At 48.1% G+C, this 17,763-nt stretch overlaps 1 protein-coding gene across 3 annotated transcripts in view; it reads right to left on the bottom strand.

Moving 5' to 3' along the window:
• The window catches only part of LOC118370546 (tetratricopeptide repeat protein 28-like), a 379,819-nt gene that overhangs the window by 26,994 nt on the left and 335,062 nt on the right, over nucleotides 1–17,763 (bottom strand). For all 3 annotated transcript variants that reach the window (XM_052461490.1, XM_052461491.1, XM_052461492.1), the window contains 2 exons: nucleotides 7,522–8,318; nucleotides 6,774–7,318 (listed from right to left, as the gene is read on the bottom strand). In XM_052461490.1, the coding sequence (XP_052317450.1) occupies nucleotides 6,774–7,318; nucleotides 7,522–8,318 (1,342 nt within the window). The remainder of the gene's footprint in view (nucleotides 1–6,773; nucleotides 7,319–7,521; nucleotides 8,319–17,763) is intronic.

Below are 17,763 nucleotides of genomic sequence, written 5' to 3' on the forward strand. Positions count from 1 at the left end.
TGTCACCCTGTTCCTCTCTCCTTATCTCCTATCAGGGGGATAGTAGTACAGCTTTTATCTAATCTGCACATATGGCCACATTGTGCAATAAGGGAAGAATGAGGAACACACATTGCATTGTCACAAGAGCAGGAACTATGCCATTTGCCAAGGTCTGCATCATTTCAGTGGTAATGAATATTCAGATTCCCAACAAAAAGCACAGCAGATGACTATCTGAGGACTGTGTGTGTTTGTGTGTGTGTGTGTGTGTGTGTGTGTGTGTGTAGCAACGTGCATGCCCTGCCCATCTGAGGATCTGTCTTTTTCAGCCATCTACTTCCTGTTTGAAGGGTGCAGAATCCACTTGATTGATTGCTTTCATTTTACTCCTGTGACTCTTTCATATTCTTGCTTGTGCCTGTCGTATACCCTGTTAACGTTACGACCGCGGAATCGTTTGTAATGACCTGTCAAACGCACTCCGGTAATGGCCGAAATGGACTCACTGTCCTCAATGGAATACACTGTCTTTCCGTTTACTCTAGAAAAACGCTAAAGCTTTGTCAGGGATTTAACGCACCTTCACGACACTTACATCACAGGATGGGTGTTTATTTTTGTTGTTTTTGATTTTTATGTTTTTGATGGGTGTTTATTTTTTGGGTGGAATAAAAATAAATACAAAATTATGCAGTTGAAATGTTCACGAATTAGATGGCCAGAAATGAAAGCAACTCCCGAAAATGAACACTAGAATTATAGTGATATTATGTTTGATCTCCCAAACAATGTAAAGTATGTATAGACGTAATCTAGAGTTGATTTTTAATCCGATGGTATCCTGCTATGCACATACTTGTTGAATTATGCAAGAGAATGTGACAACAGTAATTAACGAGGCAGTCTAGACAGTGCAGGTAGGGTAGACAGAGGATGTGTTGTGGTTACAGCCCTGTTCCACCCCTTTCTGATAATGTATTCATATATGCAAATACACCTGATGAATTTCTGAAAATTAGGCACATATAAAAAAAATACCTGATACAACAACAAAATGTATATATGAGTGCATTCTAAGATGTTTATATTTATTTGAATTTTTTACCCCTTTTTCTCCCCAATTTCGTGGGAACCAATTGGTAGTAGTTACTGTCTTGTCTCATCGCTGCAACTCCCGTACGGACTCGGGAGAGACGAAGGTCGAGAGCCATGCATCCTCCGATACACAACCCAACCAAACCGCACTGCTTCTTGACACAACACACATCCAACCCGGAAGCCAGCCGCACCAATGTGTCGGAGGAAACACCGTACACCTGCCGACCTGGTCAGCGTGCACTGTGCATGAGGAGACAAGGATATCCCTGCTGGCCAAACCCTCCCTAACCCGGACGACGCTGGGCCAATTGTGCGTCGCCCCATGAGCCTCCCCGTCGCGGCCGGCTGCGGCAGAGCCTGGGCTCAAAACCAGATTCTCTGGTGGCACAGCTAGCAGCACGATGAGATGTTTATATTTTTATTTGACAATAAATTGAAAACCCGAATTCTCGCCAAAATCCCTCAACTCATTATTTGTCAAATCAAATCAAAGTTTATTGGTCGAGTACACAGATTTGCAGATGTTATCGCAGGTGCAGCGAAATGCTTGTGTTTTCTAGCTCCAAAAGTCTAGTAATACCTAGCAATAAAAAAAACAATACACACATACTCAAGAAAATACACAATAAATAATATATGATGAGCCATGACTAGAATATAGTATACACTGACTGTACAAAATATTAGGAACACATTCCTAATATAGAGTTGCAACCCGTTTTGCGCTCAGAACAGCCTCATTCGTCAGGGCATGGACTACAAGGTGTCGCAAGCGTTCCACAGGGATGCTGGCCCATGTTGACTCCAATACTTCCCACAGTTATGTCAAGTTGGCTGGATGTCCTTTCTGTGGTGGACCATTCATGATACACACGAGAAACTGTTGAGTGTGAAAAACCCAGCAGCGTTGCAGTTCTTGACACACTCAAACCGGTGCGCCTGGTATCTACTACTATACCCCATTCAAAGGCATATTTTGTCTTGCCAATTCACCGTCTGAATGGCACACATTCACAATCCATGTCTCAATTGTCTCAAGGCTTAAAAATATTTCCTTAACTTGTCTCCCTCCCTTCATCTACACTGATTGAAGTGGATTTAACAAGTGACATCAGTAAAGGATCATAGCTTTCACCTGGGCAGTTTATGTCATGGAAAGAGCAGGTGTTCCTAATGTTTTGTACATTCAGTGTATACATACAGTGGGGCAAAAAAGTATTTAGTCAGCCACCAATTGTGCAAGTTCTCCTACTTAAAAAGATGAGAGAGGCCTGTAATTTTCATTATAGGTACACTTCAACTATGACAGACAAAATCCAGAAAACCACATTGTAGGATTTTTAATTAATTTATTTGCAAATTATGGTGGAAAATAAGTACTTGGTCACCTACAAACAAGCACGATTTCTGGCTCTCACAGACCTGTAACTTCTTCTTTAAGAGGATCCTCTGTCCTCCACTCTTTACCTGTATTAATGGCACCTGTTTGAACGTGTTATCAGTATAAAAGACTCCTGCCCACAACCTCAAACAGTCACACTCCAAGACCAAAGAGCTGTCAAAGGACACCAGAAACAAAAAAAATCTGGTCCCAGATTTGATGAGCCTGTGCTGTCTCCACCTTCTAGATGGTAGCTGGATGAACAGGCCGTAGCTCGGGTGGCCGAGGTCCTTGATCATCTTCCTGTGACACCAGGTGCTGTAGATGTCCTGGAGGGCAGGCTGTGTGCCAGCGGTGATGCGTTGGGCTGACCGCACCGCCCTCTGGAGAGCCCTGCGGTGTGGACGGTGCAATCACCATACCAGGTGCGCGATACAGCCCGACAGGACGCTCTCAATGGTGCATCTGTAGAAGTTTGTGAGGATTTTAGGGGACAGGCCAAATTTCTTCAGCCTCCTGAGGTTGATAAAGGTGATGTTGCACCGTCTTTACCACTCTGTCTGTGTGAAGGGACCATTTCAGGTTGTCAGTGATGTGCACGCCAAGGAACTTAAAGCTTTTGACCCTCTCCACTGTGGCCCCCCGTCAATGTGGATGAGGGCGTTCTCTCTCTGCTGTCTCCTGTAATCCACGATTAGCTCCTTAGTTTTGTTGGCGTTGAGGGAGAGGTTATTTTCATGGCACCACTCCACCAGGGCTCTCACCTCTCATCATTGTTGGTAATCAGGCCTAACACAGCAAACTTGATTGAGTTGTCCCTGCCACTAAAATATTTGATGTGTTATAAATTAGTCAATAACTGATGGATTATAAAAATTCTAACCGATTGGAGTATCTTTATCCACTGTCTGTTGCAATTGTTTTTGAAACCTTTTAACAATTTCGTTGACCATTGTTAATATGTGTGTAGGGGGAAGAGGAAGGGCTGAAGGGGTAATGAATGATACAATGGGTTGGGGGGGGAGATAATAAATGCACCCTCCAATTGGCCTAGATGGGATGTCACATGGATACAGGTTCTGTCTATCTCTGTGAATAAGCTTACACACTGGCTAAGACCTGCATTCATACCACGGTTTTGTTCTCTTGAATGCTTTGCACATGCTGCAGAAACCTTGCAAATAGCCCATTTTCACATTCCCCGGCAGAGCAACAATTGCTCGATGTCATTTGAAAAGGACCATTAAAAGAATAAAAGGCTTGAGATGAATTAATGGTGTGTGTTAATGTGAGGTGGTTGAGTAAAGTCTCTGGGAGAGAAAGATGGAGCGCGAGACTGCGAGGGGGATAGAGAGAGGAGGAAGTGAGGATGATAGGAGTCAGATCTACATTCTTCCCCAGTCAGCTCATGCATGGCTAATGCAGGGTTCTGTCTTCTGATTGTTACGGTGGCTTGCTGTTGATGCACAATAAGAGGGAAAAATATTCTCTGAAATTAGGACTCCGTTGCTGCCACCCTGTTTTGTTTCGCCCTGTATTCTATCAGGATGTTATCAGACTCACGCGGGGGGTGGAGAAAGTAGAAAGAACGTAAAAGGTTGTCTCGAATTAACTGCGATTCCCCCGGTTTCAGATGTCTGTCTGCCAAAGCCTCTTTGCATACCGATCAGCTGGGGGCCAGTAGGCTCAGTGCTGAAGCAGCTAGCACCAGCCTCACTCAGCCTCAGGATCCTCAACACCGACCGTCAAGGTGTCTCTAAACTATGGTGGTCCTGAAGTGCCAGTGCCAGTGCAAGCACAAAGAAAACAGCAGCGGGCACAAAAAGAAAAAAGATTATGCAAAGTAGGATTACTATGATTATGAGCAAATTATCTGTCACCAGAATAAATTGATATTGGCAACTTATTCAAAGGCAGAATGTTTTTATCCCGATTTTTTTCCATCTTGTCTCATCGCTGCAACTCCCCAACGTGTTTGGGAGGTGTCCTCTGAAACATGACACGCCAAACTGAGCTTCTTAACACCTGCCCACTTAACCCAGAAGCCAGCCGCACCAATGTGTCCTCTGAAACATGACACGCCAAACTGAGCTTCTTAACACCTGCCCACTTAACCCAGAAGCCAGCCGCACCAATGTGTCGGAGGAAACACCATTTAACGACCGAGGTCAGTCTGCAGGAGTCCTGACATGCCACAAGGAGTCGCTAGAGCACGATGAGCCAAGTAAAGCCCCCCCCGGACAAACCCTCCCCTAACCCGGACAACGTCAGGCCAATTGTGCGCCGCCCTATGGGACTCCCAATTACAGCCGGTTGCGATACAGCCCGGGATCGAACCCGGGTCTATAGAGACACCTCTAGCTCTGCGATGTAGTGCCTTAGACCGCTGCGCCACTCAGGAGGCCCATGCAGAATGGCTTTCTGATTGCAATGGTGGCTTAGGTGTATTAGAAATATGATGCCTTTAAATTTAAATAAAGTTAAATAAAGGTTAAATAAAAATTATTAACCGAGAAAAAGACAAATTCATGTTCTATTTCTACTTTCCTCAGCAGGACTCTTCATCTATGATTCAGATATTAGCTTTTCGTAACAGGCAATCAGAGATTTCATGGTTTTAGAGTGCTTTTCATCCAACCACAGATTTTCATTATAGAGCTACAGTACTGTTCAGTGGAGAGCTGCAGAGACACCCTGTATACCCAATCCTTTAGTGACACTTTATTCCAAACACTACTTCAAGAAGAGGACATTTGGACAGATGACAGTGCTTACCTGGAACAGTATCTAAGTGGCTCATTCAGTGGGAAAAGTGGAGTTACTGCAGGGAGTGAGAGAAACGCCAATATTCTGTATGATGTTAGGGCTAAAGCAAATTAGCATAATTTACCTACTGAGTGACCTGATAGGGAGCTACACCACATTACCAAAAGTATGTGGACACCTGCTCGTCAAACATCTCATTCCAAAATCAAGGGAATTAACATGGAGTTGGTCCCCCCTTTGCTGCTGTAACAGCCTCCACTCTTCTGGGAAGGCTTTCCACTCGATGTTGGAACATTGCTGTGGGGACTTCCATTTAGCAACAAGAGCATAGTGAGGTCAGGCACTGATGTTGGGTGATTAGGCCTGGCTCGCAGTTGGCTTTACATTTAATCCCAAAGGTCTTCGATGGGGTTGAGATCAGGGCTCTGTTCAGGCAAATCAAGTTCTTCCACCCCGATCTCGACGAAACCATTTCTGTATGGACCTCGCTTTGTGCATGGGGAAATTGTCATGCTGAAACAGGAAAGGGCTTTCCCTAAACTGTTGCCACAAGTTGGAAGCACAGAATTGTCTAGAATGTAATTGTATGCTGTAGCGTTTAGATTAACTTTCACTGGAACTAAGGGGCTGAACCGGACCATGACAAACAGCCCCAGACCATTATTCCTCCTCCACCAAACTTTACAGTTGGCACTATGCACTCGTCCAAACTCAGATCTGTCTGAAGGTGAAGCGTGATTCAGCACTCCAGAGAACACGTTTCCACTGCTCCAGAGTCCAATGGCCGCGAGCTTTACAACATTGGGGCGGCAGGGTAGCCTAGTGGTTAGAGTGTTGGGCTAGTAACTGGAAAGTTGCAAGTTCAAATCCCCGAGCTGACAAGGTACAAATCTGTCGTTCTGCCCCTGAACAGGCAGTTAACCCACTGTTCCTAGGCCCTCATTGAAAATAAGAATTTGTTCTTAACCGACTTGCCTAGTAAAAAAAAGAAAAACAATTCGAGCCGACGCTTGGCATTGTGCATGCGCCTGCTTGGCCATGGAAACACATTTCATGAAGCTCCCAACAAACACTTATTGTGCTGACTGCTTCCAGAGGCAGTTTGGAACTTGGTAGTGAGTGTTACAACTGAGGACAGATGATTTTCACTCACTATGTGCTTCAGCACTTGGCGGCCCCTTTCTATGAGCTTGTGTGGCCTACGTTTGCTCCTAGATGTTTCTACTTCACAATAACAGCACTTACTGGGCAGCTGTAGTAAGGCAGAAATGTGACAAATGTACTTTTTGTAATGGTGGCATTCTATGACAGTGCCACGTTGAAAGTCACTGAGCTCTTCAGTAAGGCCATTCTACTGCCAATGTCTGTCTATGGAGATTGCATGGATTTGTGCTCAATTTTATACACCTGTCAGCAACAGGTGTGGCTGAAATAGCTGAAACCACTCATTTGAAGGCGTGTCCACATACTTTTGTCCAGTGTATAACCAATTACATTACAGGTTTCTAAGTGTGTTTAGTAGGGGCTAATGAGCGATGTCACTGACCTGTGTCCATTGCCCAGACCTCGGTAAGCCTTCTCCTGGTCCTGCATGCGGTTCAGGCTCTGGGCCACAGACAGGTACTGGTCGTAGTATTTAATGGCTTCCTCAAAGTCTCCTAAGGCTTCGTAACAGTCTCCCAGGTTACCATAGGCCCTGCCCCGGTCCAGTACGGCCTCGTTGCCACTCAGCTGCTGCAGAGTGGCCAACTGCTGCTCCAGGTAGCCTATAGCCTCCTCCATCACCCCTACGTTCATCTTGGTGATGCCCATGTTGCCGTAGACCTGGGCCTCTATGCCCGGGTCCTTCAGTCTGCGGCCCAGCTCTAGCTGCTCCTCGTAGCTCTTGAAGGCCATGGCATACTTCCCCAGGGCCATGTAGACAGCTGCCAGGTGGCCGTGGGCTTTACACTCCCCGGGAACATCGCCTAGCTCCTGGTACACCTCCAGTTCCTGGGTGTGGTAGCCCAAGGACTTGTCGTACTTCTGCACCAGTCTGTAGGTGGCACCCAGGGAAGCGTAGGCACACGCCTCCATCCTGCGCTCCTTCATCTGAAATAAAGCACAGACAGGATTTCAGTGCATTAGCAAATGAGAAACAGCAGCAGTATTACATTTTAACAACTCTGCCTTTCAAAATCAATGGAGTGCTTGACTTACTTACAGTATGTCATGCTAATCTTTCTTACTGTATGCAGACAAAGTGGAGACCTTTCCTGTGACTATGACTATAATTAGGACCGAGTGAATCTCACCTGGTGAGCCAGGGCTAGCTGCTGCTCATAGAACTGGATAGCTCCGGTCACATCCTTCTTGCAGACAAAGATGTCCCCCAGGTTGCCCAGGGCTCTGAAGCGGGCCTGTGCATTATTAAGAGACTGGGCTAGAGAGAGCAGGTACTTCTGACACTCCTCTGCCTTGGTGAAGTTACCCAGAGCCTTGAAGGCCAGTCCCAGGTTACAGTAGGCCTTGGCCTGGCTCAGCTTGTCATGCAGGTCCTTAGCCAGAGCCAGGTCCTGCTCATAGTACTTGACAGCGTCCTGGTAGCTTCCCAGGCAGTAGTGGGCGTAGCCCAGGTTGTGGCAGACTTTCCCCTCACTCTCCATGTCCTGGAGGTCAGGGGACAAGCGGAGGTACTGCTCGTAGTAGGGCACGGCTTGGGGGAACTCTCCCCGGGAGCAGTGGAAGTTCCCCAGGTTGCCGAGGGCGCGAGCCTCACTCTGGACGTCTCGCAGCTCACGGGCGATATTGAGGTGGTTCTGGTAGTGCTGCAGGGCGCGGTCGTGGGCCCCCAGAGCCTGGTAGGCCACGGCCAGGTTACCATGGGTGGAGGCCTGGGAGGCTCGGTCGTTGACCTCCATGGAGATCTGTAGCTCCTGGCGGTGGTAGCGCACGGCCTGGTCAAAGGCCCCCAACGCGTTGTAGGCGTTGCCCATGTTACCGTAGGCCCGGCCCTGAGCAGCATAGTCAGTGAGCTCCTGGGCGATGGAGAGGTGGGTTTTGTGCAGTTTCAGTGCAGTTTCATAGTCTCCTTTCATCTGGTGGATAATGCCTGTGGACAGGGGAGAGGAGAGAGGGAGAGGAAGAGGCAAGATTAATATCCCATTCACAGGAAAATAGAAGTTCACTTCAAGTGCCTCATCAGACAGCCACATTATGTAGAAAGCAACAGTCATTTGGTAGTTAAAATATGCTTCTGCTGAGCCATCTGTTCCCTGATTAGGGAACACACGTTCCACACAAAATATGGTCATTAAAATGAAGCACAATCACACAGTGTTATAAAGACATCAAAATGTAATCATTAGATTGTCTAAACTGTCTTTGATGATTGTGTCTTAAAAGAATATCAGCAAAACCAACCACTTTTCCGCAGGGACCGAAACAACTGAGAAGGAGAGAGAGAGAACGAAAGAGAGAGAAAGAGTGGGCCGAGACAATTGAAAGCTAAGCTAACAACTTCTCAAAACTGAGATGAGTGTGCAAAACCAATGAATAACAGAAAACTGTGTATTGATGAGCGTATGATCTTTTATAAAAACAGAGCAGCCATTCATCTAACAGGACTGGATAACTGTGGCTCCCCTGCATTGGCATCAGTGTGGGCTAATGGGCCTGGCAGATAAGAAGAACCAGCCCTAACCAGCCGCACCACTCAGAGGCCACTGGGATGGGGACGGGCCAGCCTTGGCTGGGGTGTGTGGTGAACAGGGAAGTGGGACAGGAGAGGGGGACGTTTGTGGGTTGTGGTGGGAACTTGATGGTGCCACTGGGATTAGCGAGTACCATGTGCGTTTTCTGACTTTTCCCTAACAGAACCTGCCACGGTACTGGCGCATGCAGAGGCTAAATAAACAGACGGTAAACAGCCAACTTAACAAACCCAAAATGACTTGACTACTGGTGCTATAGATGTGGAGCCCATTAGAGTTGTTTGTTCAGTTAAAAGCCTTTCATGTGCCTCCCGAGTGGCGCAGCGGTCTAAGGCACTGCATCGCAGAGCTAGAGGCATCACTACAGACCCGGGTTTGATCCCGGGCACTGTCGCAGCCGGTCGCGACCGGGAGATCAATGAGGCGGCACACAATTGGTTCAGCCTCGTCTGGGTAAGGGGAGGGTTTGGCCGGCCGCGATGTCTTTGTGGCATCGCACTCTAGCGACTCTTGTGGCGGGCCAGGCGCATGCACGCTGACACGGTGCGGCAGGCTTCTGGGTCAAGCAAGCAGTGTGTCAAAAAGCAGTGCGACTTGGCAGGCTCGTGTTTCAGGGGATGCATGGCTCTCGACCTTTGCCTCTCCCGAGTCCGTATGGGAGTTGCAGTGATGGGACAAGACTCTATCTACCAATTGGATATCACATAAAAGGGGTAAAAATAATATATATAAATATATATATATAAAGCCTTTCATTAGGTCATTGGGATGCCTTACTAGCTAACCTGGACTCAGGGCTAACGTTAGCTAGGTGGCTAAAGTTAGCTAGGTGGCTAAAGTTAGCTAGGTGGCTAAAGTTAGCTAGGCTAAGGGTTAAGGTTAGGGTTGTCTAACATGCTAAGTAACTGCAAAGAAGCTAAAAAGTAGTAAGCAGTTGCAAAGTTGCTAATTAGCTAAAAATGCTGAGATTGGAACACGTAACCTTTCGGTTGCTAGACGTCCGCATTATATGCCTACCCATCCACCCCAACCAACCACGGTACTTTCGTTTGTGCCTTAAGTGACCGTCGGTCTTATGTAACCATACCAAACATAACATATTATACTAATTTGAGTGTCCCAGATTTACATTTACTATGTTACAGCGAGTCTATGAAATCAGGCAGGACGAGGTCTATAGTTGGCCCACTGGGTTTGCATATTTTGTTTACACAGTATCAGGCTCCTCTGAGGCGTCACTTCAAATCAAATCAAATCTAATTTTATTTGTCACATACACATGGTTAGCAGATGTTAGTGCGAGTGTAGCGAAATGCTTGTGCTTCTAGTTCCGACAATGCAGTAATAACCAACAAGTAATCTAGCTAACAATTCCAAAACTACTACCTTATAGACACAAGTGTAAGGGGATAAAGAATATGTACATAAAGATATATGAATGAGTGATGGTACAGAGCGGCATAGGCAAGATACAGTAGATGGTATTGCGTGCAGTATATACATATGAGATGAGTATGTAAACAAAGTGGCATAGTTAAAGTGGCTAGTGATACATGTATTATATATAAGGATGCAGTAGATGATATAGAGTACAGTATATACGTACGAGATGAATAATGTAGGGTATGTAAACATTATATGAGGTAGCATTGTTTAAAGTGGCTAGTGATATATTTCATATAATTTCCCATCAATTCCCATTATTAAAGTGGCTGGAGTTGAGTCAGTGTGTTGGCAGCAGCCACTCAATGTTAGTGGTGGCTGTTTAACAGTCTGATGGACTTGAGATATAAGCTGTCTTTCAGTCTCTCGGTCCCAGCTTTGATGCACCTGTACTGACCTCGCCTTCTGGATGATAGCGGGGTGAACAGGCAGTGGCTCGGGTGGTTGCTGTCCTTGATGATCTTTATGGCCTTCCTGTGACATCGGGTGGTGTAGGTGTCCTGGAGGGCAGGTAGTTTGCCCTCGGTGATGCGTTGTGCAGACCTCACTACCCTCTGGAGAGCCTTACGGTTGTGGGCGGAGCAGTTGCCGTACCAGGCGGTGATACAGCCTGACAGGATGCTCTCGATTGTGCATCTGTAGAAGTTTGTGAGTACTTTTGGTGACAAGCCAAATTTCTTCAGCCTCCTGAGGTTGAAGAGGCGCTGCTGCGCCTTCTTCACGATGCTGTCTGTGTGGGTGGACCAATTCAGTTTGTCTGTGATGTGTACGCCGAGGAACTTAAAACTTACTACCCTCTCCACTACTGTTCCATCGATGTGGATAGGGGGGTGTTCCTTCTGCTGTTTCCTGAAGTCCACAATCATCTCCTTAGTTTTGTTGACGTTGAGTGTGAGGTTATTTTCCTGACACCACACTCCGAGGGCCCTCACCTCCTCCCTGTAGGCCGTCTCGTCGTTGTTGGTAATCAAGCCTACCACTGTTGTGTCGTCCGCAAACTTGATGATTGAGTTGGAGGCGTGCGTGGCCACGCAGTCGTGGGTGAACATGGAGTACAGGAGAGGGCTCAGAACGCACCCTTGTGGGGCCCCAGTGTTGAGGATCAGCGGGGTGGAGATGTTGTTGCCTACCCTCAGCACCTGGGGGCGGCCCGTCAGGAAGTCCAGTACCCAGTTGCACAGGGCAGGGTCGAGACCCAGGGTCTCGAGCTTGATGACGAGCTTCGAGGGCACTATGGTGTTAAATGCCGAGCTATAGTCGATGAACAGCATTCTCACATAGGTATTCCTCTTGTCCAGATGGGTTAGGGCAGTGTGCAGTGTGGTTGAGATTGCATCGTCTGTGGACCTATTTGGGCGGTAAGCAAATTGGAGTGGGTCTAGGGTGTCAGGTAGGGTGGAGGTGATATGGTCCTCAAAGCACTTCATGATGACGGAAGTGAGTGCTACGGGGCGGTAGTCGTTTAGCTCAGTTACCTTAGCTTTCTTGGGAACAAGAACAATGGTGGCCCTCTTGAAGCATGTGGGAACAACAGACTGGGATAGGGATTGATTGAATATGTCCGTAAACACACCAGCCAGCTGATCTGCGCATGCTCTGAGGGCGCGGCTGGGAATGCTGTCTGGGCCTGCAGCCTTGCGAGGGTTGACACGTTTAAATGTTTTCCTCACGTCGACTGCAGTGAAGGAGAGTCCGCATGTTTTAGTTGCGGGCCGTGTCAGTGGCACTGTATTGTCCTCAAAGCGGGCAAAAAAGTTATTTAGTCTGCCTGGGAGCAAGACATCCTGGTCCGTGACAGTGCTGGTTTTCTTGATGTAATCCGTGATTGACTGTAGACCCTGCCACATACATCTTGTGTATGAGCCGTTGAATTGAGATTCTACTTTGTCTCTATACTGACGCTTAGCTTGTTTGATTGCCTTGCGGAGGGAATAGTTACACTGTTTGTATTCGGTCATGTTTCCAGTCACCTTGCCCTGATTAAAAGCAGTGGTTCGCGCTTTCAGTTTCACGCGAATGCTGCCATCAATCCACGGTTTCTGGTTTGGGAATGTTTTAATCGTTGCTATGGGAACGACATCTTCAACGCACGTTCTAAAGAACTCGCACACCGAATCAGCGTATTCGTCAATGTTGTCGTCTGACGCAATACGGAACATATCCCAGTCCACGTGATGGAAGCAGTCTTGGCGTGTGGAATCAGATTGGTCGGACCAGCGTTGAACAGACCTCAGCGCGGGAGCTTCTTGTTTTAGTTTCTGTCTGTAGGCAGAGATCAAGAAAATGGAGTCGTGGTCAGATTTTCCGAAAGGAGGGCGGGGCAGGGCCTTATATGTGTCGCGGAAGTTGGAATAGCAATGATCCAAGTTTTTTCCAACCCTGGTTGCGCAATCGATATGCTGATACAATTTAGGGAGTCTTGTTTTCAGATTAGCCTTGTTAAAATCCCCAGCTACAATGAATGCAGCCTCCGGATATATGGATTCCAGTTTGCAAAGAGGCAAATAAAGTTTGTTCAGGGCCATCGATGTGTCTGCTTGGGGGAATATATACGGCTGTGATTATAATCGAAGAGAATTCCCTTGGTAGATAATGCGGTCTACATTTGATTGTGAGGAATTCTAAATCAGGTGAACAGAAGGACTTGAGTTCCTGTATGTTGTTTTGGCCACACCACGTCACGTTAACCATAAAGCATACGCCCCCGCCCCTCTTCTTACCAGAAAGATGTTTGTTTCTGTCGGCGCGATGGGTGAAGAAACCAGCTGGCTGCACCGTCTCCGATAGCGTCTCTCCAGTGAGCCATGTTTCCGTGAAGCAAAGAACATTACAGTCTCTGATGTCCCTCTGGAATGCTACCCTTGCTCGGATTTGATCAACATTGTTGTCAAGAGACTGGACATTGGCGAGGAGAATGCTAGGGAGTGGTGCACGATGTGCCCGTCTCCGGAGTCTGACCAGAAGACCGCTTCGTTTTCCCCTTTTTCTAAGTCGTTTTTTGGGGTCGCCGGCTGGGATCCATTCCGTTGTCCTGGATGAAAGGCAGAACACAGGATTCGCTTCGCGAAAGTCATATTCTTGGTCGTACTGATGGTGAGTTGACGCTGCTCTTTTGTTCAGTAGTTCTTCTCAACTGTATGTAATGAAACCTCAGATGACCTGGGGTACCAATGTAAGAAATAACACGTAAAAAAACAAAAAACTGCATAGTTTCCTAGGAACGCGAAGCGAGGCGGCCATCTCTGTCGGCGCCGGAAGTAACACTTTCTTAGGCAGCCAGATTTCAAGGAATAGAAGAGGAAGCTCAATGCATTAAACTAAGCTGTGCTAGAAAGCTAACTTTGGGTGTCAGGTGAAGGAAGGGGTGTTTGGTATTTTATTAGGATCCCCATTAGCTGTTGCAAAAGCAGTAGCTACTCTTCCTGGGGTCCAAACAGAACATGAAACATAATACAGAATGACAAAGTACAGAACATCATTAGACACGAACAGCTCAAGATGTATAAATCCAGGTATCAAGGAAATGGGATTGGATGGCAGCATAAAAAATAACCTATTCAAAATATTTAATTGATTTGCCTAGCCCATAGATAGCGGCATAACCCCAATCCATAGATGGGCTCACCTTTGTGATAATTCACCCACAGTTCCCTCACAGAAGGAAACCCTTCAGATGAGGTGGATCAGTAGTCCAGCTAGATTGTTTCTGTGTATTTCTGTCTCAAGGTTAAAGTGTCATAGCCTTACCTGGCCCAGTAACCACCACGTCAACACCTAAAGGAATGAACATGCTAAGCATACTACAGACAAAACAAACAAGAGACAGTATAATTCTTTGTACAGATTGCCAGAAGGAATACAATATGGATAAGTAACATACTGTATAAAGAATTGATAAACTGTTACGAACACTTTTATAATGACAAATGGTAGGAAGAATAGGCTTTGGCATTGCATGTCCTAAAGTTACAGTAGACTGACATTGGCACCTCACATATCAAGGACAGAGCCCAGGCCGTAGCCCCAGCCCCACCCCACCCCCACACCAGGCCAGCCCACCCCATCCCAGCCCCACACCAGGCCAGCCCACACCACACCACCCCATCCCAGCCCCACCCCAGGCCAGCCATCCCCACCCCAGCCCTACCCCAAGCCAGCCCACCCCAGCCCATGCCAGCCCCAGTCCCAGTTCCAGCCCAGCCTCAGAGCACGTTAACATGCGGAGGAGTAGCACTGACAGCCCTCTCCCTCCACAAAGTCATTGCCAAGGTTATGTCTTCCCTTTGGAGCTTAGCCCACAGAGGGTATAATGCCTGTTGATGTATCACCAGCTAACATGGCCCCAGCCCTCCCCTGAGTCCCCTGCTGGAGGCTAAAATTGGAGCTGGATCTGAGGCTCTAATGCTGGGGTGGAGGCTGGAGAGAAAAGCTAGAGTTGGGGCTGGGGGGGGCTGGGGAGAAAGGCTAGTGTTGGGGCTGGGGGGGGCTGTGGAGAAAGGCTAGTGTTGGGGCTGGGGAGAAAGGCTAGTGTTGGGGCTGGGGTGGGGGAAAGGCTAGAGTTGGGGCTGGGGGGGAGCTGGGGAGAAAGGCTAGAGTTGGGTCTGGGGGGGACTGGGGAGAAAGGCTACTGTTGGGGCTGGGGTGGGGGCTGGGGAGAAAGGCTACTGTTGGGGCTGGGAAGAAAGGCTAGTGTTGGGGCTGGGGTGGGGGCTGGGTAGAAAGGCTAGAGTCGGGGCTGGGGAGAAAGGCTAGTGTTGGGGCTGGGTTGGGGGCTGGGGAGAAAGGCAAGAGTTGGGGCTGGGGAGAAAGGCTAGTGTTGGGGCTGGGGTGGGGGCAGGGGAGAAAGACTAGAGTTGGGGCTGGGGTGGGGGCTGGGGAGAAAGGCTAGAGTTGGGGCTGGGGTGGGGGCTGGGGAGAAAGGTTAGAGTTGGGGCTGGGGAGAAAGGCTAGTGTTGGGGCTGGGGTGGGGGCTGGGGAGAAAGGCTAGAGTTGGGGCTGTGGGGGGCTGGGGAGAAAGGCTAGAGTTGGGGCTGGTGGGGGGCTGGGGAGAAAGGCTAGAGTTGGGGCTGGTGGGCTGGTGAGATAGGCTAGAGTTGGGGCGGGGGAGAAAGGCTAGAGTTGGGCTGGGGGGCTTGAGGTGAGTTTGGCGCTGGAGCTACACCTGGAGCCGGAAGAGATGAGGACCTAAGACTATGCCCGGGGCCACTCAAGGGGTCAGAAAACAATCTCTGTCTCCGCCAAATTGTAAGAGGATTACAAGAACCCCTGGGTCCCTGTTTGATAATAAATAACAGCATGTTTTGGGCCGCAGGTGATAAATGCTGTTGGTACACAAACCAGGGGGAATGATGGTGATTGGCTGGACGGCTGGATAAGAAAGGGGTAGTGATAGATACACTGATTTCAAATGACCCCATCAAAAAATTCTAAGAGAGAGGAGGGATTGACTCCTGTGGACCCCTGTTATGGCCATGCAATTCACTCAGACCGCACAATAAGGTCTGTTATGTTACATACAGTACATAAACTAAACCCCAGAGCTTATATGAGTCTGCAGCTCCATCATTTCCATCTGCACAGTGAGCACAATGACTGTGAAAAAAGAGGGATCAAAAAACAAGCTAAATATCCCTCACGCGCCACACACACACCTACTTTATCCCATTCACTACCCCATATCAAAAGACATTAAAAGGCGGGCGATGCGTTGTCACTTTGCATTACACAGGCGCACAGTGTGAGAGGGAAATGCTGCAGTGATGACTTTGAGGGATGGTGTCTTGTTCTTACTGAATCAGTGTGTCATTCTGTGCTGTGTGTGGAGGTCCACAGCACTGTGGAGCTGTCTGCTAGCTGCCTCTCTGCTGCTCTGCTCTGCTCTGCCCAGCTAAGAGGATTTCAGCAACAATGGAGTCTCTGCCACTGTGCTGGGGTGATACCAGGGGTAGAAGAAAGATGGCCAATCACCAAGCAGTCATCGGCCCTGCCCTAGAATCCAAACTCTAGCCTACCCTCCATTCATATTTCAGTTAAAGAAAGTTAGAAAATTGCAGGACCATTTTAAAGTAGTTAGAGTGTAAAAAAGCAGATGCATAATTGCTTTCTAGACATTAACACTGAGTGCTGTGTGTGTTGAGACCTGTGGGGGGCGGTAGAGAGCTGAGGCAGAGAAGGCAGGCAAGGTACTGAGTGGGGTGGGGTGGGGTGGGGTGGAGTGGAGTTGGGGTCTAGGTTTAGGCTTAGGTACCAAATCCTCATTCACAAACACAGACATCTCCCACGGCCTGACAGACACGCTGAGAGAGACAGGAAGGTGGAAGATAAAAAGAAAGGGGGATGGATAGATGTGTGCTGAGTGGGATGCCTGCCAACACAAGCACACACAGACAGGCCACTGCACCGCTCCACGCCTCTGCCTGCCTGCAGGCCCAGCTGGGCTGGCTTCCTCTCCGCTCTCTCCAGCTGACCCGTCATTATCCTTCAGGACTGTTACACCTAACCCCGCTTAACCACAGCGAAACCTCTGTTACTTCCGTTTTGTTAAGACTTCAAATTCCATGTTGAAGTTGTGGATGGGCTAAGGAAAAATAATGCTGTTTCTGTGTTGTTTGAGTTAATAGTGACATGGTGAATGGATTCAAAATAAACACATACAGCACAAAAGCTATACGTGGAAGGTGGGAATGTGGGAGAATGTTGGAGCAGGCTTCCAGTCCAGTATTTGGCATTGTCTTCTGCCATGAGACTAGGCTGAAGGGGGCCATGGAGAGGGGGAACTAACTGCTGCTTTTCCATGAACATGACAGTGGGCCAAGCAGCACAGATCTGCTACACTAGGAACTCCCCAGAAGAGGAGAAGGAGAATGGCATCCAATGTAACATTGTAATCACTTCAACCCCCCTCCCCTCTCTCTGTACATAGTAAAGGATATAGGAATCACAACCCCCCCCGTACACAGTACAGTAACTAGATCTTCCATTCCTGTCTGTGTGCCCTGAACCAGGGGCATAGCAGGATATATTTACATGTGGAACATTAACAACACGGCCCTGTTGGCACTAATGATCCTGAAGAAAGAGCTTGAGATGTCACCTCAACAGGATAAATGCACATTTTATGTTTGGTTTCCCTCACTACCTGTCTCCTTCCCTATGCATTATTCCATTCACTCTGCCTGTTCCATTAGGCTGGATAAATTCCTCTGTAAATCCAGCCGCTGCCCTCCTGCTCCTGCCTTCTCCCCTCCCTCCTTTTAAAAACACTAGGCTGTTTCCAACGACAACCAACCTGAGATCCCTCCCTCCCTGACTGCCTCAGTCTGCTGTCTGCTCCAGACCACATGGCTGTGTTCCTGTGTGAGCCATATAGCCAAACCCTGCAGGACTCCACAGAAGACTTTT

This window comes from Oncorhynchus keta, chromosome 14 (assembly GCF_023373465.1).
Source record: "Oncorhynchus keta strain PuntledgeMale-10-30-2019 chromosome 14, Oket_V2, whole genome shotgun sequence".
Classification (NCBI taxonomy): Eukaryota; Metazoa; Chordata; class Actinopteri; order Salmoniformes; family Salmonidae; genus Oncorhynchus; species Oncorhynchus keta.